Source organism: Myotis daubentonii, chromosome 16 (assembly GCF_963259705.1).
Source record: "Myotis daubentonii chromosome 16, mMyoDau2.1, whole genome shotgun sequence".
In the NCBI taxonomy this organism is placed as follows: Eukaryota; Metazoa; Chordata; class Mammalia; order Chiroptera; family Vespertilionidae; genus Myotis; species Myotis daubentonii.
In genome coordinates, this window is record NC_081855.1 from 41,586,529 (window position 1) to 41,607,486 (window position 20,958).

General features: G+C 41.4%; 1 protein-coding gene across 2 annotated transcripts in view; it reads right to left on the minus strand.

Moving 5' to 3' along the window:
• DNAJC7 (DnaJ heat shock protein family (Hsp40) member C7) overlaps positions 1-20,958 on the minus strand; it is a 34,113-nt gene that overhangs the window by 6,706 nt on the left and 6,449 nt on the right. Inside the window, exons 1-9 of one of the 2 annotated variants that reach the window (XM_059670157.1) lie at positions 15,327-15,350; positions 11,077-11,165; positions 10,089-10,213; positions 9,325-9,438; positions 8,129-8,203; positions 3,308-3,426; positions 2,289-2,442; positions 1,536-1,700; positions 418-509 (exon numbers count right to left, since the gene is read on the minus strand). In XM_059670157.1, the coding sequence (XP_059526140.1) occupies positions 418-509; positions 1,536-1,700; positions 2,289-2,442; positions 3,308-3,426; positions 8,129-8,203; positions 9,325-9,438; positions 10,089-10,211 (842 nt within the window). In that variant the 5' untranslated portion in view covers positions 10,212-10,213; positions 11,077-11,165; positions 15,327-15,350. Of the gene's footprint in view, positions 1-417; positions 510-1,535; positions 1,701-2,288; positions 2,443-3,307; positions 3,427-8,128; positions 8,204-9,324; positions 9,439-10,088; positions 10,214-11,076; positions 11,166-15,326; positions 15,351-20,958 lie in introns of those variants that run through there. The other variant, XM_059670156.1, reaches the window with a different exon arrangement.

Here is a 20,958-nt window from a genome sequence, read left to right on the forward strand (position 1 = left end):
TGTCTCCAAGATTATTCTTCTTCCAAACACCATACAGTCATTCAACATTTATTGAGTGAGCGCTTACTATGTTCCAAGCACTGTGCCAAGTTAGAGCAAAAGTGTACAACACAAAACAAAATCTCCAAAGAAAATGGATTTAAACTTTAACAAAAGGTATTTGGGTCAGGCATCAGAGGAAACTTACTGACCGTGAGGGGCGTAAGACACAGGCATGGGAGACTGAGGGAGCTTGTGCAATCTCCTCCGCTGGAGGTCTATAAACATAGTTTAGGGCTGGAACAATCCCACCTAGAGGCAGGGGGAAGGACCAAATGACCTCACAACATCCCCGGGTCTGCTTCATCATCCATAATGCAATTCCCCTGGCAGGCCAGCAGCAACTCCCTCTTCCCCCCACCCAGCAGAGGCACTCACCACTGAGCTCTTCTCAAGTAGGCTTTTATGTAAGTGTCATCGAGCTTCACTGCACTTGTGCAGTCTTCTATTGCATCATCTAGTTTCCTAAGCTTCAGGAGAGAGAGAGCAGTCATATTTCACATGGTGGTGATCGAGGGAGCCCAGAAGCTGTGAGCATGGCTTCAAAATTCTAAGGGGATTGGTCATGCTGGCTCCCCAACTGTCACACTTGTTCTTGGTCACTGGGAAAGTCTCTATCTCAGTGGACTAAGGACACCAAATTTGAAATTGGTTCCTTCTCTAAGTAATGGAAGCCAGGCACACTTATCTGCAAGGATAAAACCACCTCTACTATTCCAGGTTAGTGCTCAACAATGGAAATAGTAAGGGTGGTTCCTGTCCTCCATTCCTCCAGAGACCAACTAGAGCAGTGATTGCGACCTTTTGAGCTCGGCGTGTCAGCATTTTGAAAAACCCTAACTTAACTCTGGTGCTGTGTCACATATAGAAATTTTTTGATATTTGCAACCATAGTAAAACAAAGACTTATATTTTTGATATTTATTTTATATATTCAAATGCCATTTAACAAAGAAAAATCAACCAAAAAAATGAGTTCGCGTGTCACCTCTGACATGCGTGTCATAGGTTCGCCATCACTGAACTAGAGGGATCAGGATTACTGGGATTTTTAACGACTGGAACTCTGCAAGGAGCCTACTCTTGTTTTCTACGGTGTATAGGACCACAGGGGCACTCTCTTTTCAACTGAGCATGGTGACCATCAGTTATGCTAAAGAAAAAACCCAAGCCTGCCTCATACTCTCATTTCCTCCAAATCACTCCTGAAGAATCACTTGCTTAGGCAAAAAGAAGCAACAATACTTGCTTCAACAACTGTCCCAGAGCTCCTGTCATTCTCTGGAAAAAAAGGACTTTACAGCGTTGCTCAAGTGCCGCTAAGCTCCACAGAAAATATAAAAGCTTGCCTCTCAGAAGGAAGTTCTTAATAAGCCAAGATACCAGTCAAACAGCTTTTCCTCCTGTCTTCTGGGTTACCCTCAGTGGGGAGATTTCCCAAGACCTCTCCTATGTCCCTTAAAAAAATCTCCATTGGCCCCAGACCAAGTGCTTACCTTGGAATTAACCGTACCCCGATTACAGTAGAGTTTAGCATTTGTTTTTATATTGTTGGGGTCTATCCCCAGGGCTTCTGTGTACAGTTCATATGCTAGCTTGTAATTTCCTTCTTTAAAGGCTTTATTTCCATCTTCTTTCTTTGCTTTCAGTGCTTTGGCATTCTATAGAGAAAAGCAAGGGGAGGTCAGTTCATATCCAGAAAGCCTCGGACCCCTGCACAGAGACTACCCTGTTTTTAATTTCTTGATCCCAGTAGTTCAGCATCACACAGCCCCCCACCCCACCCCACCCCACCCCACCTCCTGGGCTATTTGTTCTTCACTGTGCTTCCTACAGAGTGGACAGAAGAAAACTAGATTTATAAAAGAAAACCAAGGAGAACTGTGTTTCCCAGGGTTTACCTCTACGCCCCAGGACAAGCATTACTACCTTTTCTTCACTGAGGGAAGAAAAGAAAAACCACTTAAATATTAAAAGGATCTGACCTGTCTGATCACATTTATCTTTAGGCAAACTAAAGTAGTTCTGAAATCTTTTTTTTAATGTAGAGAATTTTCGTAAGAGTATATCTGAGTCAACCTGATGACATATGCCAGGGAGCGAAATCTCAAATGCTGCCCTGAAATTGTTCTAATAAAAGGACCAAGCATTCTGACAAGCATTCCTGTGATTCTAAAGCCTTCCATTCCAAACTCTTAGGCTCAAAAAGTAAGCTTCTTTACCACAAAGATCTGGTGCCTAGAACTTACTCTGCAAGCAACACAGGCCTTCTCATGGTCAGGAGCCATCCTGAGAGCCTGCACAAAAAACTGAACCGCCTTCTCAATACAATCTTCATAATAAAGGCAAAGACCTCGCACATACAGAGCATCCGCATTGGTGGAATCCATTCGTAAAATGTCACTGCAATAGCAAGGGAGAAGGCACATTTAGCGGTGGTTTGGATTTCCCCACCATTACCATTTTATTTGTGGGTTTTTTCCCTTGACCATGTGTCTAACATGGACGTATCCAAAGGTAGGCAGATTCCCAAGAATTTTTCCCAAACAAACCACATACATGCCTCACAATCTTTATTAAAATAGGGGTTAGCAAACTACAGCCCACAGGACCAAATCCTGTCTGTCACCAGTTTTTGTATATAAAATTTGATTGACACCAAGCCACATCATCCATTAATCTACTCTCTATGGCTGCTTTTGCACTACACAGGCAGAATTGAACAACTGCAACAGAGACCACATAGCTTGCAAAGCTTGAAATATTTATTATGAGTATTTGCAAACCCCTGGAATAGACAGAAAAGGACATTAAAAAAAAAAAAAAAAAAAACCATGCCCTGCCCGGTGTGGCTCAGTTGGTTGAGGGTTGCTCCATGCACCAAGAGGTCATCGGTTCAATCCTGGTCAGGGAACATGCCCAGGTTGTAGGCTCAATCCCCAGTAGGGGGCGTGCAGGAGGCAGCCAGTCAATGTTTCTTTCTCTCCCTCTCCTGTCCTATCTCTAAAATCAATTCTAACATTAAAGAAATACAAATAAAAACTAAACAAATTCACACATCTGTTCTTTCATATATAGCTTAAGTACTTACTATACTCCTATATTCCTTATGGGTTTTCAAATTTAGTCTAATATTTGGTTTTAAGTTCCAGGAAGGTCTGGTCAGTCCTAGCTGGCCTACCTACAAGACACACGGTAGGTACTGCTGTAGATAGCACCCATCCAGTAGAATCTGACTTTTCAATGCAGAACTGGCCTGAATTCATACCTAGCCACAGACTGTGCTTCTGGATAACGACCCAGCATTGCTAAACATTCTGCTTTGAGGATTTTGAAGCGATGGCAAGCAGGGGCAAATTCTAGTGCACGATCCATGCAGAAAACCACCTACAGGGAGGAAGAAAGCAAATAAAGTTCTTCATCCTGGACTCCAGAAATGTCTTCATGTTAGTTTTGTCACAGGTAATAGATTCAAAGGAGAGTAATATCAGTTTAAGAACATACCTAATTCATTTGATTAAAGCACTGAAATGAGGAAAGCAGTTGATCCAGATGATAATGGCGACAGCAAATATGTAACAGTACTTTGTATATTAACTCACTTGATGCTCACACAATTTTATAAAGTAGGTAATATTATTACCCTTATTTTACTGATGAAAATACTAAAGCACAGGGATTAAATAACTTGTTCAAGGTGACCAACAGAAACAGGATTTGATCTTTTTTTTTTTTTTTTTTTTTTTTTTTAGGATTTGATCTTAAACACTAAGACTCCAGGGCCTATAACCTTAATCACCATGCTAAGCTGCCTCCACAGTGAAGCATACCCACAATGACTATGATCAAAAACTCATATTCGCCCTAACCGGTTTGGCTCCATGGATAGAGCATCGGCCTGCGGACTGAAGGGTCTCAGGTTCGGTTCCGGTCAGGGGCATGTACCTTGGTTGCGGGCACATCCCCAGTGGGGTGTGTGCAGGAGACAGCTGATCGATGTTTCTCTCTCATCGATGTTTCTAACTTTCTATCCCTCTACCTTCCTCTCTTTAAAAAATCAATAAAATATATTTAAAAAACAAACAAAACCACAAAACTCATATTCTTCTAATGTAGAAACTGTTACTTGATACTTTGCAGAGTTCATCATGTTTAGCCTCGAAAGACAAGTACTAAAAATAACCTGGTACTGAATCATTGCTCTGTTATTGAAATTGCTCACAGTTCTCTCCTCCCTGTGTCAGGAACCTCAACTCTCAGAGTTCCCTGATGACCACTCTTCCACTTTCATTTTAGTAGAGAAATATGCCAATAAAACAATTCATTTACAATGGTCAGAAATAAACCGTATCAGATTGCTATATTCAACATGGTGCTATACAAACCAAAAGCCAAGTATCTCCCCCGCGCCCACCACCCCACCCCGCCCAAACACATACACTCGCATACAGCTGGGATTAGTTCCCTCTTTCAGTTTCATAAAGGCTCTCTGTATATTTCTATTTTTTCTTTTTAGAAGTTTGTTCTCTGAGCTTTCATTTTTTGGTTTAGCTGCCATTCCTGGGAGATCCTTGCTGAATCACATTCTCCTCCAAGAATAACTGACCCAAAGGCAAAGTCTGGAGTTAAGGGTTACCCATTCCCTCTAATAATCTGCCCATAGGGATCAGGAAGAGATGAAGTTTGAAAACTCAACGCAGCAATAACTCAAATTCCACGAACAGGAGACTAGTTAGATAATGCAGACCTTCATATAATGGAATACTATGTGGCTCTAAAATAGAACGAAGTTCTCCATGTATTAATATGGAAAGACTTCCAAGGTCTAGTAAATGGTACAGAACCATGTAGAGCGTATTACCTTTTATACCAAAAAAAGAAAGAAAATTAAGAGTCTATATTTGTATTTGCTTATATATGTAAAACAAAATTATGGAAGGAAATAGAACAGTGGTTCTCAACCTTCTGGCCCTTTAAATACAGTTCCTCATGTTGTGACCCAACCATAAAATTATTTTCGTTGCTACTTCATAACTGTAATGTTGCTACTGTTATGAATCATAATGTAAATATCTGATATGCAGGATGGTCTTAGGCGACCCCTGTGAAAGGGTCGTTTGACTACCAAAGGGGTCATGACCCACAGGTTGAGAACCGCTGAAATAGAACAAACAAGAATAGTGGCTACTGAGGTGTGAGATCGAGGTAGGTGGAGGATAAGTTGGGGCAACACTTAACACTGAATATATTTATACTTTCTAGCTTTTAAACCATAAGAACCACCCACTTGAAAATTAAATAAACACCATGAGCTGTTGCACTGGGAAGACTTTCTGCAGTATTAAAAGAGTAGTGGTAGAGATGCCTCTCCTTCAATGGCACAGGTTACTTCCTGGAAGTTCTAAGGACAATATGAAAATTCAGGTATTATGCAGGCAGAGTCATGGTATTAATTTTTCCTCTTTAAATGGAAAAAGAATGCGGGTGGGGGTAGGGGTGGGGAGCAGTCAGTCAACATTTCAGCAGCCACACCCTGCTGCTTTCACAAAGTTCTGTATGGAGATGGTTCTGTCATCATGGGGAGTGTCAGAGGCTCAGTGCTTCACTTCCCACCCCCATCTCCCTATGACTAGGGACAGCTGCAAGCAAAGAAGATCTTTGTTTCTTCTAACTTCATCTGTTCCCCCAGCCAAGATCATAATTCTTCATTTGTGACATCACCATGAGCTACAGTGGCGGGGGCTGGGATGTCACAAACAGAGGATTCTAACATAAAGTGGGGATTCTGGTTCCAGAGAGGGCAAGGGAGAAATGAAACCCAAAGGCCGCCCTTTGAAAGTTTTTGTCCACGAAAACCTCAGAAAACATGACAAGATGCAGAACTGCTTTCCAAACATACACACACAAAAACAAATTAAAAAAAGAATGCACGTATAAATCACACTACAAAGATAGTGTGGTTATTAAAACCAATGGATAGAAGAGGGATGTTAAATAAGTTAATGCTGGGACTCTCCATAAGCTAATCAGATATATATGTATTACCAAATAAAAGACCTTAACAGTGTACGACTTAAGAACAATTCTTCAAGTGAAACCTATATGTTCATGTTGATCAATGTCACCCCAATAAATTTAATTAAAGTGATAATAATAAAAAACAACCAAAAGAATAATTCTTAACTGTACACTTTTGTCAAACATTTATTGAGTATCTGTTGCAGAAAGCTCCAAGCGAATTCCGACATATAAAGCGACAACTCCGTTCCTTGGATGGTACTCATAAACTTCCTTTAAATGATCTGAAAATCAATCCTGATGAGTGTTTTTTAACCTTTTTGGGAGCCCTTTATCTCCTCTTTTGAAAGTCTAGTGAAAGCTACTTCTGAGTACCATCTAAAGAAGGGGGTTAGGAATTATTATACAGATGAGGTACCTAGAGCTTTTGTACTTCTCCCATGTTTTAGATTTGTCAACCCCTTTGGATTTAAATTTCCATGAACTATCACACAGCTCCATAAAGGGCAGAGTGTGCTTTTGTAGAAAGGCCTAACATCAAAAAGGTAGTGATGTCAGGTTACATACACTATTCAAAATGTAAAAGGGGCCTCTCTCTAGTTTTGATTTCTAGCTCCATCAAGCTCTCATAAAGCAGGTGTTAAAACTAGCTCTCATTATTAAAATAAAAATAGACGCCAGCCGGTGTGAGCATCAACCACTGGGCCACGAGGTCACAGTTCGATTCTCAGTCATGGCACAGATCCAGGTTGTGGGCTCGATCCCTGGTGTGGGATGTGCAGAAGGCAGCCAATCAATTAAATGATTCTCTCTCATCGCTGATGTTTCTCTCTCTTTGTCCCACTCCCTTCCTCTTTGAAATCAATAAAAATGTATTTTTTTAAAAATATATTTTATTGATTTTTTACAGAGAGGAAGAGAGAGGGAGAGAGAGTTGGAAACACCGATGAGAGAGAAACATCGATCAGCTGCCTCCTGCACACCTCCCACTGGGGATGTGCCTGCAACCAAGGTACAGGCCCTTGACCAGAATTGAACCTGGGACCTTTCAGTCCGCAGGCTGACGCTCTATCCACTGAGCCAAACCAGTTAGGGCTAAAAATGTATTAAAAAAATAGATTATCCGCCCTGACCGGTTTGGCTCAGTGGATTGAGCGTCGGCCTGTGGACTGAAGGGTCCCAGGTTCAATTCTGGTCAAGGGCATGTACCTTGGTTGTGGGCATATCCCCAGTAGGGGGTGTGCAGGAGGCAGCTGATCGATGTTTCTCTCTCATCGATTTTTCTAATTCTCTATCCCTCTCCCTTCCTCTCTGTAAAAAATCAGTAAAATATATTTTTTAAAAAATAGATTATCCAAACCCAGTATTTACTAGTAATTCCAACTGGCTTTTCCTTTTTTTCCTAAAAGAACATTTTTAGACCACTATCTTATATAAAAAACAGGAACTCGTGTAACAAATTCATTTTGCTTTTTGTCATCATAAAGCCAAATATAATTAACAAAAAAGTACTTTAGTAAAAAATAATTTTAAATGCCAGTGATGATGTGGAACAATAGGAACTCTCATTCATTGCTGGTGAAAATGCAAAATGGTATAGCCACTTTGGAAGACATTTTGGCAGTTTCTTGTAAAACTAAATATATTTTTATATAATCCAGCAATTACACTTCTTAAATTTACCCAAAGGAGTTGAAAAATGTCCATACAAAAATCTGCACATGAATGTTTATAGAAGCTTTATTCATAATTGCCAAAAACCTGGTTTAACAAATGTACCTCCAGTGGGGGATGCTGACAAGGGGGGAGGCTATGCTTGTGTGGGGGCAGTGAGCATAAGAGAAATCTCTGTACTGTCTTCCTGATTATTCTGTGAATCTACAACTGTTCTAAAAGAAAGGATGTCTTAAAAAAAGAAAAAAGAAAATGTCAAATTAAATTTACTATTCTAGATCTTCTGTACTATGCTACTCCTCCTCTTAATTCTCTCTCTCTCTTTCACACACACACACACACACACACACACAACTTTATGAGGAAAGGATAAGATTCCCTTATAGTTGTACTTTACCTTCCGAAAATCCCGCTTCTCAAAATCCGTTTCTGCTATTTTCTCATATTCTATGACTGCATTAGCATTCTTGAACTACATCAGAAAATCAGATAAGGGAGAGTTTTAATGAAGTTGTAGATTCAACCACCACAAAAATCAATAAGACTGATGAATAAGTTATTTCAAGAAAATCAGAACCACAGACTTTTCACAAATCAAGTTGGTGAAGATACAGCCAAACACCTTAACAGAAAGGCCAACGCCCTAATCTTACCCTCAATTTGAACTTAGAAACTCAAGAATACAAGAATCATGCCTTGATATACTAGTAAACAAAATAAAGGCAAGGCAAGGCATTGTCAGGGACTGAGCAAAAAAACCTTGCAGATTCTCACTAAAATACATCCATGGGTAAACTGAGCATATATGGGATGGCAATCAAACATGTTTCAGCTACCAATTTAATCAGGATTTGAATTTACTAAATTCTTTTCCTAATATATGTTTTCTTAATTTTAGAGAGGGGGGGGGGGAAGAGAGAGAGAGAGAGAGAGAGAGAGAGAGAGAGAGAGAGAGAAACATCAATTGGCTGCCTCCTGCACGCCCTCTACTGTGGATTGAGCCTGAAACCCAGGTCTGTGCCCTGACCAGGAATCAAACCAGTGACCTCTTAGTTTATGGGTCGATTCTCAACCACTAAGCCACACTGGCTAGGCTAAATTTACTAAATTCTTTAGCCTCGCTCAAATCAGTTCTTTGATGCATCTGTCTATTCCCTTAGCAATCTTGGAAACCTTCCAATTTGCACAGATTTCTAAAGCTGTAAATCATATCCAAAACTCCTTTGAGCCAGGCCAGTATGGCTCAAGAAGTCCCTGGTTCGATCCCAGTGAGGGCACATGCCCAGATTGCAGGCTCGATCCCAGTAGGGGGCATGCTGGAGGCAGTAATCAATGATTCTCTCTCATCACTGATGTTTTTATCTCTCCCTCTCCCATTCCTCTCTAAATTCAATAAAATTAAAATTTAAAAAAAACCACAAAAAAACACAAAACACTCCTTTGACAAATTAAGAAGCCGAGGCTCAAAGAAACTATGAGACTTGCCTACAGTCACCCAGGTGTGGCTGATGGCAGAAGTGAGACTAGATGTCAGTTCTGACTCTCAAGTCAGTATTCCTTGCCTTTTTGATACAGACAGGATCAGACCCGTACCTCCTGTTGTGCCTGAGCATTTTTGTGATCCAATTCTAGGGCTCTCTGGAAGCTGCGACAGGCTGCCATGGCATTCCCTAAAGATAGGTGGCATTTGCCTTCTCGTAGATGTCCCTAGAAGAAACACAAAGGACAATAAGGAGCATGAGTGGCCAAGCAGGCAGAAATCAACAGCAGCAACAAACACTCACAAAAACCAACATGGGCCCTAACCGATTTGGCTCAGTGGATAGAGCGTTGGCCGTCGGACTGAAGGGTCCCAGGTTCAATTCCGGTCAAGGATATGTACCTCGGTTGCGGGCACATCTCCAGTAGGGGGTTGTGCAGGAGGCAGCTGATCGATGTTTCTCTCATTGATGTTTCTAACTCTCTATCCCTCTCCCTTCCTCTTTGTAAAAAAAATCAATAATATCAATAATATACGTGTGAGTGTGAGTGTGAGTGTGAGTGTGAGTGTGTGTGTATATATATCCAACATGGGATGAAAATGGCTGGAGAAGTGGTTCTCAACCAGAGCTGATTCTGCATTCCATGGGACATTCAGCAATGTCAGAGACATTTTTGATTGTTATAGCTGGGCAGGGAAGGGGTGCTACTGATACCTTAAAGGCCAGGGATGCTGCTAAACATCCTACAATGCACAGGATCTAACCCCACAACAAAGACTTATCTGGCCCAAAATATCAAGAGTGTGAACACTGAAAACCCTTCAGCTAGAAGTCAACTGCAGCAACTCAGTCCTCCCCAAAGAGCCCATTACATACCCGGACGAAACTGTCATCCAACCTCACTGACTGCTGTGCATCTCCAAGAGCTTCCCGGAACCTTCCAAGCATCATCAAGGTGGCTGCTCGATTCCCATAATAGCTAGCATTTTTAGGACACATATCTACAGGAAAGGAAGGAGGTAAAACAAGGTTTAGAATGGGTCATTGCTCCAAAAACTCAAGGGCCATCTCCCTCAGAACTGTAATAGGGATGATGACACTCTTTAAAAAGCGTGACACCATCAAATTTTTGACTACCTGTGCAAATGGCTAGCAGCAATGGTGCAATTTAAAAATAAAACACGGCATTAAACTTAGCTTTAAAGTGCATTATCTTTTGGAATAGGGGTCAGCATATTTTTCTTCTTACTGGACTGTGTTTTATATAATTAGATATGAAAATGAATTTGCATCTGTTTAGCTGGGGATGGGAAACCTGTAAAGCAAGTTAGGTGAGAAAAATGCTAGCATGGGATTAAAATATGTTGACAAATTGAGGAAGAAGGTAACTAAGACCTGACAATGTTCAGAAAGGCAATGATGAAATGCATTTCGGTGGGCATCTTTTTGCCATAACATTTAGAATTTCTGGAGTTGCTTTTAATTTTCCAGAAGAACTACCATCCACTTAAGTTAGAAAAAGTAATTTCCGTCTGGCCAGTGTGGGTCAGTGGTTGAGCATCAACCCAAGAACTAAGAGGTCCCTGGTTCAATTCCTGGTCAGGATACATGCCCAGGTTGTGGACTTGATCCAGTAGAGGGCGTGCAGGAGGCAGCCAATTGATGTTTCTCTCTCATTGATGTTTCTATCTCTCTATCCCTCTCCCTCCCTTCTCTTTAAAAATCAATAAAAACATTAAAAAAAAAAAAAAGTAATTCCCTCGTGAGGCCATTAAGCTTGAATATATGCTACTTCTTAGAGAGGAACTATTTATAACAGTATTTAGCAAATTATTTTCCAGCATAAGCACGAGGTTCATCTCACCTATGGCTTTTGTATAATAGTTATAAGCTTCATTGTAATCTTTCTTGGCATAGTATGCATTTCCTTGTTCCTTGAAAGACTCTGCTTCCCTGAAAAGGAAAGAGAAAGAGAATCATGTTACTCTCTACACCAGTGATGGTGAACCTTTTGAGCTTGGCGTGTCAGCATTTTGAAAAACCCTAACTTAACTCTGGTGCCAGGTCACATATAGAAATTTTTTGATATTTGCAACCATAGTAAAACAAAGATTTATATTTTTGATATTTATTTTACATATTTAAATGCCATTTAACAAAATCAACCAAAAAAATGAGTTCACGTGCCACCTCTGACACGCGTGTCATAGGTTCGCCATCACTGCTCTATACCTAGGCAATCACCTCTTTAATCTCATAGGAGCAATCTTTGGTCTAGAGCCCCTGCCTGGCACATTGAGATGAAAGTTAGTGTGACACTTGAAGGACTTTACAGATTTGCTCAATTGGCTCAGGTTCAAAAGGAGGTGCTAATGAAGGAATCAATTGTCTTCAGATGTTATTTTTTGTCACTTAGATACATTTAAACTAAGAAAACCTCTCTCATGCCACCTGCCTTGCCTCACTACTCCCACCCGAAGTCACTGTCCTTTTGACAGGCAAATTTAGACACAAACGGAATCTTTATATATTTACTTCCTTTCCACTGTGTCCCAACTGCTGCCACTTTAGTGAACTTACGAAAAAATAAGCTACAGCCCTAACCGGTTTGGCTCAGTGGATACAGCATCGGCCTGTAGACTCAAGGGTCCCAGGTTCGATTCCGGTGAAGGGCATGTACCTGGGTTGCAGGCACACACCAGTAGGGAGTGTGCAGGAGGCAGCTGATCGATGTTTCTCTCTCATCGATGTTTCCAACTCTCTATTCCTCTCCCTTCCTCTCTGTAAAAAATCAATAAAATATATTTTTTTAAAAAGTGAGCTACAGATTATATCATTCAGGGCAACTGATTTCTCAATGTAAAGTGGCTCATATCCTTAAAATTTTAACGATTTACTCTCGTGAAAAGTGGCTCATGCGTTTATCACTGGAAGGACAAGCAGAGAAAAATCAGAAGGCAAAGGAGTTAAAAGCACAGCATATTGGTGTTTAAGAAAGCAAGCAAGAGTGACAGCAAAGACCAAGAACTTGGATGACAGGGACATATGAGGTATAGGCTGCAATGCCATGCTCTAAAAACCCATCTTCCAGTGTTCCCTCTGCCCATCACACATATGTGGGTACCTTCTGCCCCCTCTACTATTATATCCCTGTAGTGCTTTGTATAACCACCAAGGGGGTAATATCAGAATTTCTGCCCTAACCCAAGATACATTTTTTTTGAAGCTGTGCCATTAGACAAACTTTATAACTTCATTCTCGGGCCATACAAACGTATCAACTTAAAAATTAGCCTGCCCACAGGTGCCCCAGTGGTTGAGCATCAGACCTATGAACCAGGTCATGGTTCGATTCCGTCAGGGTACATGCCCTGTATGTGGGCTTGATCCCCAGAAGAGGGTGTGCAGAAGGCAGCCGATCAATGATTCTCACTCATCATTGAAGTGTCTATCTCTCTTTCCCTTCCTCTCTGAAATCAATAAAGGTATATTTTTAAAAAATTAGCCTGCTATAGCCCTAGCCGGGTTACTCAGTGGTTAAGAGCACTGGCCTGCAGACTAGCCTTCGGTCAAGGGCACATGCCTGGATTGCTGGCTCAATTCCCCCACTGGGGGCCTGCAGGAAGCAGTCAAACAATGATTCTCTCTCATCACTGATGTTTCTATCTCTCTCTCCCTTTCCCTCTGAAATCAATAAAAACATATTAAAAGTCCGGAAAAAAAAATTAGCCTGCTATGTTTGGTCAAACATTTAATTAACTCACTCCTAATGCCTTGGCAGGGCCAGACCAAATGATTTCAAGGTCCTTACATGGCCGATGGGCCAGATGTCCCCCACCCATTTTAAAGGCACAAACTAGTAACCTCTATCAAAGATACCCAAAATCATTCCACTGACCAACTTGAATGACAAAGATAAATTCTTTGTCAAAATGATTACCACAATATTACTAAAAAATCTGAGCATTTTTGTTATAAGAAAGTCTTTGTTTCTTTTCTTATCCTCCAGATATGTAAAAACAAACTGAGTTTAAGGGTTGCCTGAAGTGAGGACAGAAGTACCTAGTTCTTAACCTTGTGATGGTCTGGGAGTTTACAGCTTGACTCGATGAATACTGGCATTGGGGAGATTTGTGATTTATGTATGTATGTATTTTAAACTACAAACTGGCAAAGCTGCCCTCCTTTTATTGAGGTGATCTCCCTTTCCATTCTTCTCCATGACTGTTCTGGCAAGTCCTACAAATATGAAAAAGTGCTAGAAGAAAGGATAATGGGAATGACCTAAAATGCTAAAAAGAATTTAATTGTGACGGACATAAATCTGTTTTGAGTAATTTTAAAAAATATATATTTTATTGATTTTCTACAGAGAGGAGGGGAGAGGAATAGAGAGTAAGAAACATTGATGAGTGAGAAACATCGATCAGCTGCCTCCTGCACATCCCCCACTGGGGATGTGCCCGCAACCACGGCACATGCCCCTGACCGGAATCGAACCTGAGACACTTCAGTCCGCAGGCCGACGCTCTATCCACTGAGCCAAACCACTTAGGGCTTGAGTAATTTTTTTATATCAACTTCACACAATGTATAAAGAAGCCATGTGCTGCTGAAAGTCCTCAAGAAGGATCCCCCAACTGCAAGACTGTGGGACTGACGGCAATCTTCCTACATGGTGTGCACCATCCGATAGCTCTAAGTGAACCAAGGCACTACATGAAAACTAGGAGGAGCCTATCCCGTCAGAGCAGACATGTCAAGAGAGTCGAAGAAAGGGCTTCCCCAACACTGGATTTCAGAAGTTGAGTCAAATTCCAGTGAAGAAATGAGTAGTAAATTCAAAGGAAACATCAGGCCCAAAATCATGCCCAAAAAGATCTAGCCGCTTCTTCAGCTGGCTAGTGGCTGAGACTACACAAATTCTTGAGGAAAACCGAAGGCATCTAAGCACCTGGATAGACGTGTCAACAGTATAAAGCTTGCCAGTCAAAGGAGAAACAATCTGTAGAGCTACTGCAAGGTGGCCTTTCATGAAACACTAATCCCACGGAGGCTAGCAAGTTCAGCGAGGGCTTCTAGTAAAAATGCAAAGGGTGATTTCTGTGGAAGATTAGTAATAGTCATTGAGGCCAGGTACTTTCCATACATTATTCCCATTTTTCAAAGGAGGAAATAGGTTTAGAGGGAGAAAATTGGCCAAGGTCAGGCTGTCAACCCACACCTGTCAGATTCCAAAGCTCTGTACTCTGTACCATGCTATGCTTTCTCTCTAATGTTCACCTCTACCTATTGCCTAAGACTTAAAAGTTAATCTGTACTTCCAGGAACAAGACATGGGCAATGACCAGGAATTTCTTTAAACTAAGACAAAAAACAGCCCAGCATATAAAACCCAACTCCAGAACTGCAATCTGCATTTAAATAAGCAAAATGACATTCTAACAATTAAGCATAGAGAGAGCAGGGCTCCTTTAAGATGCGAGACCTAGTGAACTGGACTTCGCCTCCCCCAAGAAATGCATTTCATTTTAGTAAATGGTGAGTAGATTCCATTCTAGAGCAAACAAAGCGAGTAATGTAGAGTCAGCCCACAGCAAAAAGAACAAGAAGAATTGTGTTGTGACAAGTTACCATGTTTTTAACCTCACACGGCACAACATCAGGGCAGAATTAGCTATTCCCACACAATTGCCTCATGAAAAGGACTTATTTTCATAGAAACATGGTTGATTAACAGCTGCCTAAACAATGGCACTTGGTGCTGCTTTTAGACTGAATGCTTATTTTTTTTAAAATATATTTTATTGATTTTTTACAGAGAGGAAGGGAGAGAGATAGAGAGTTAGAAACATCAATGAAAGAGAAACATCGACCAGCTGCCTCCTGCACATCTCCCACTGGGGACGTGCCCACAACCCAGGTACATGCCCCTTGACCGGAATCGAACCCGGGACCCCTCAGTCCGCAGGCCTACGCTCCATCCACTGAGCCAAACCGGTTTCGGCAGAATGCTTATTTTTTGCCTTCAGGTCCAATGCCCAAAGTGGAGTACCTCTCCATTTTGATCCTCCCCACCAAAATACATGACAAGCTTTAACCAATGGGCCTGACCCTGCGAGACCAGCCGAGGAAAGAGTGGATCTTTGGAATCCAGCATGGCAGCAGCAAGAACTGAACAAGACTGCATCAGGAACAATTCCAGGGTCAAATCCATTCAAATCCTGCCCTGGGAGTCTGAGAAGGGAGTCTGAGAACTTGTTCAAGTTGCCCTTACAGCAAAGGGACTGAAGGATGAGATGTCAAAGGCGTGGGACTGGAAAAGAAGGAGAAGAGCTGGTTAACACTGGAATTGAGGGCAATCTGGAGGTGGCATCTGTCACTCCACTCACTGCCAACATCAATTCATTTGATAAGTAAGTGAGATACAGCGCATACCTACTAACACACATCAGTACCGAGAAAGGAAGAATTAGGATTAACTGCATTCACCAGGACAATCTAAAAAAAAGAAAGGACTCCAAAAGGGACTACATTAAACTACAAATTATCTTTTATGTCCACAAAATAAAACTCAGACTAAACCCTAAAATATAATACCCCAGCAAAATATAGACTTGGCCATAACTGACCTGATGGCACTATTAACAGCTGTGCTCTATCTCTAGTATTTTTTCAGATTTTCAAAGGATTTCCAATGAAGATCTTTGAAATGGCCTTCTCAAGTGGTTATGATGATAATATCATGTGTCTCCCAACACAGGAAGAGCAACGGAGGCACCCAAGGTGACTGCACAGGTTTCCTAACTCCTGGAGTCCTGTATTTTTCCCCTCCAGATCTTGCTGGTTTCGAGATTTTTAGATTAAAACTAATTTATCTAGTTCCCCACCCAATCCTTGAGTCAACTCTAAGCAGAATAAGATTCATTTCTCTGATTTTCCAAGAGATGCTGGAAATGACTTTACCTCCCCTCCACCAAATCAATTTTTTCACTTTAATAGCCGGCAACAAATTCTTATGAAAACAGCTACTGAAAAAAGGTTTTCAAAACCTCTGCCCTCTTTGGACGTATGATGGGATGGTCTCCCATAACAGGTTCATTGCTGAAGGGCTGCGGTCAGCCTTCCCTCAGGCGGCTATAGAAAAGGAAAACACATTCCATTCTTGGTTTGCTTTGCTACTCTAAAATGTATTTCTTTTCAGAAGTAACCTTATCAATTGGAAAAGTGCAGCCCTGAAAACCTGCTCTTCTACACCACATGTGTGTTAAAAATCTGTATATCCTCTGATCATCAGGTACGTTCTCTCTCTCCCAACTCAGCACTCATTCATCACAGATGCTAACTAATCCAATAAACACTGCCAAGGGAATCATTTCACACAGGTCTTAGCAGGGCTCAGCATCATATGATCAAAACAGACAATTTGGGCTTATGATTACCAGCCAACTTTGCACATTTGCAGCTCAGCTAAATTAAAAACGCATTAAAGCACCATAGTTGACATTGCAATGTGCCCCAAATTAGATGTCCTTAATAAATTTCCATTTCTCTCTAAACACTTCCAAGTTGTACACTTAAGCAAGATCTTTGCCTTAGTCTAACTAGCCTATCTTTTAGCAATTAAAGGGGTATTTAAAAAATGTAATCAGCTTTCACTAATGCAGGATTCATTGGGTGGCAGCTTTTTAAACATTCTCAACATGGCTGGGTTCACTGTGGAATTGCTCCACATACATTTGTAGATTATTAAAATAGCAATGAGATGCTTCACCATTCATACAGTATCATTTTAAGATACTGCAGTGCACGAAAAATAAAGACCAGCATGGTTTCATGATTCTACAACATTCTTAGCTTGGGAAATGCTAAATAGATTTTTCTATGACAAAAACATACCACACTGCTTTTATTTATTTAAAGTATTTGGCTAGAATAATGTATTTTTAATAAAGTTCAGCTCTTTCAATGATGGCATTAATAATTGTTTAATTCAAAACAGATGCAGCAGCTAGAATAAGATTTTTTTTCTTTTCATTTTCTTAGAAAAAAAATCTAGCTTAAAAAAATTACAACTCAGGACAAAATGATTTGTTAGCACAGGGGAGTGTTTAGGGACCTTTGATTTTGAAGACTATTTTATTGGCAGGAAGAACCTTAGAAAAAGCTACCTTCCCTTTTCTTACCCTCAGGCTATTAAGAATAATACTTTATACTGCCAGTGAGACAATATTTATGCATTCCTACTATATTTACTACTTCCAAATGTCACCCTTATTCTATGATTGTGCATTCCTACTATATTTACTACTTCCAAAAATGTCACCCTTATTCTGATTGTTGCACCCAGTTCTTTTATTCAGTCAGATTTACTAGTTGCCTGCTGATCTAGAATGTCCTCCACCCTTCAGAATTCATGGGATCGTGGCCAGTGTCAGAGTAGAAATTCCTTCCTCCTTCCCACAGCCTGAAACCTCTTGTCCCCAAAGGCTGGTCACAGGGCCTGTTTCATGTTGTAATCTCTATGACCTTCATAAAAGAGTAAAGTAAAAGGAGCCCAGGAGCCTAACTTTTGATTTTGTGTATATATATATATATTTTAACCAGAGGCCCAGTGCATAAAATTCATGCACGGGAGGGGGCGGGGGAAGTGCACGCGCATGGGTGTGTGTCCCTTAGCCTGGCCCGCACCCTCTCGCAGTCCAGGAGCCGTGGGGGATGTCCGACTGACGGCTTAGGCCTAACTCCCCCGGATCAGGGCTTCTGGCTGAGTGGCGCTCCTCCTGTGGGAGCACACTGACCACCAGGGGACAGCTTCTGCATTGAGCGTCTACTCCCTGGTCATCAGTGCACGTCATAGCGACCGGTTGTTCCCCATTCAGTCAATTTGCATATTAGCCTTTTATTATATAGGAAGATTGATGTTAGAGAGGAAGGGAGAGGGAGACATAGAAACATCAATGATGAGAATCGTTGGTTGGCTGCCTCCTGCACGCCCCCTACTGGGGATAGGCCCCGCAACTCTGGCATATGCCCTTGACTGGAACTGAACCCGGGACCCTTCAGTCTGCAGGCCAACACTCTAGCCACTGAGCCAAACCGGCTAGGGTTGATTTTGTCTTACCAAATACATATTATTCTCTTTCTTATCATCTAATCTAGGGGTGATTTGACAATCTGAGTTTCACACTGATAGGGGGAGCCATACATGACTTAATGCAAGGTACTGCACACTGAGCGCAAATAAAGGCTTCATTACAGCGCAGAGAAAACAGCAGTTGGGCTTTATCCAACTGCTACCAGTTGGTAAAGGTGGGCTACCCAGCTTCCTTTACCCAATTTCCTATAAAAGACAGGGCTGCTTTTACTTTAAAACACAATTAAAACACTTGCCCTACCCCCCAACCAAAAGAGGGAAGATGATGATGATGAACAAAATTTATAAACATACCAGTTCAAATTGTTCTGTAGATAGTCAGGGGGAAGCTTCGAGAGGCAGCGGCAGAGAGACCAAGAGTCACAAACACAGTCTACACGAGGCAGCAGCACTCTCTACTGTTCAAGTAGGGAAAGACACCAAGCCACATGCTGGGTGGACTTGGCTCTGTCTCTTTCAATGGGGGGAAAATTGAGCAACCAATCAATCAATCTGGACAAAAATCCCATCAGTGCAGGCCGAAGGATAATCTCATAGAAAATAGCTGAACTGTGACTTATGCTAGTTCCTTAAGAGGGCGGTATCTCGATCTGTGGAACCTGCCTAACCTTCAATTACCACTGCAGAAAGGACACGGACCAGAAAGCTGCTTCTGAGGAACAAGCTTCCCTGAGGCCACTCTGAGGACACAAGGCGCTGCTTTCAAGAATCAGCCACAGGCTTGTTTTCATAACATCCCAAACCACCATTTTCTATTCCTTGGTTCCCAATTCTGTGCAATTTCCCTCCTCATGAGGACAGCAAAAACCTAGAACTGCCTGGCCAGCATGGCTCAGAGGTTGAACTTTGACCTATGAACCAGGAGGTCAGGGCACATGGCCAGGTTGTGGGTTTGATCACCAGAAGGGGGTGTGCAGGAGGCAACCAATCAATGATTCTCTCTCATCACTGACGTTTTTATTTCTCTCCCTTCTCTCTGAAATCAATAAAAATACATTTAAAAAAATGTAGAACTGAGATACTAAGGAAAGGCTGCTTTCTGAAGGTTTGTGGTTTTTGTTGTTGTTTTTTGGGGGGAGGGGGAGGGTCGGATATGGGAACCAATGTGGGAAATCTGGATCGTCAACTAGTATTTTGCTTCCAAAATTCTCCAGGTTCCTTAGTTCAACAGGTGGTTGACTGTCTAAGAGCAAACTGTCTTAAGACAGATATTCCAAAAATAAGGGTCCTGTTTGCCTCACTCTGACCCCACGCCCCCCCTCCCCCAAGTTTAATATTAGAATCAGAAGAGTTACCACTTTGCTAATCAGACAGTCTGGGCTCCCCACATAAACGGGAAGTTATATGCCAAAAGAATATTAGGTCTCAGAATTAGACTTTAAAAGTCAAATATTCCTCTTCATATTACCATTTTCAAATCACTCATACCCCGACCAATGGTGGAATAAAACACAGGAACTACCATTTCGATCTGGTGGAGGGAGAAAAAAATTGTTAATCCAATAAAATGAATAGACTACTGGGATAACGTACACTCCGATTCCTGCCCTTACTGCTGAAATCCAGACAGTTGAAAAGAATACCTGGAACGACCTCTAAGTAACTTCCACATCACTCAGCACTGGAGAAAGGGGGCCAAACATTAGTGGAGAAAGGGAGAAATGGGCTCTCAGAGGGACTCTGCATCAGACCACAAGGCACCTAGGCAGCCGCTGACCACTGTTCTCCAATCTTCTAAAATCCTAAAAAAAGAAAGCAAAGGCAAGTGCCCAGTACTCAGTCAGCTTTTTAAAACTTAGAATACTAGCTTCAATGGCTAAACTAATTCCTGATTGGCTGGAATGTACAGATGGCTGGGCTTTAAGCCAATCAGAGTTCTGGTCGTTGGGAATGGACTAGACACAAGAGCAACTGCCACTTACTGGCCCATCATTTTATTAAAATCTCAGTTCTCAAACTTAATTTGTTCCAGAAGGCTGTTCAAGAAGAGACCTGTTCAAAAACGGAATCATTTTTTTCCATTAAAAATAATGTAAATTGAATTCATTCCAGACCCCCAAATGATTGTTTTAAACTTTCTTATATACAGTACATGTCTAGTGTACTGTTTAATTAATAAACACTTCTTAAATTTAATCAACCAGCGCCTTAAATGAATCACAGGGGTGCAGTATCTTCCCTTTTTCGCATATCACTACCTCCAAAATGTGGTCACTGGCTAATGCTTTTCCTTTATCCAAATCAACGACAGTTTTTCTACCTCTTAATTGCCTGTGATCATTGTTTCTTTCACACTCTCAGCAACATTAGCATTCTTTTTTTTAATTTAATATATTTTATTGATTTTTTACAGAGAGAAAGGGAGAGGGATAGAGAGTTAGAAACATCGATGAGAGAGAAACATCGACAAGCCGCCTCCTGCACATCTCCCTACTGGGGATGTGTCCACAACCAAGGTACATGCCCTTGACCGGAATCGAACCTGGGACCCTTCAGTCCACAGGCCGACGCTCTATTCACTGAGCCAAACCGGTTTGGCAACATTAGCATTCTTGATGGCCTCTTTATGTTTTAAAATTGTGCTAATCA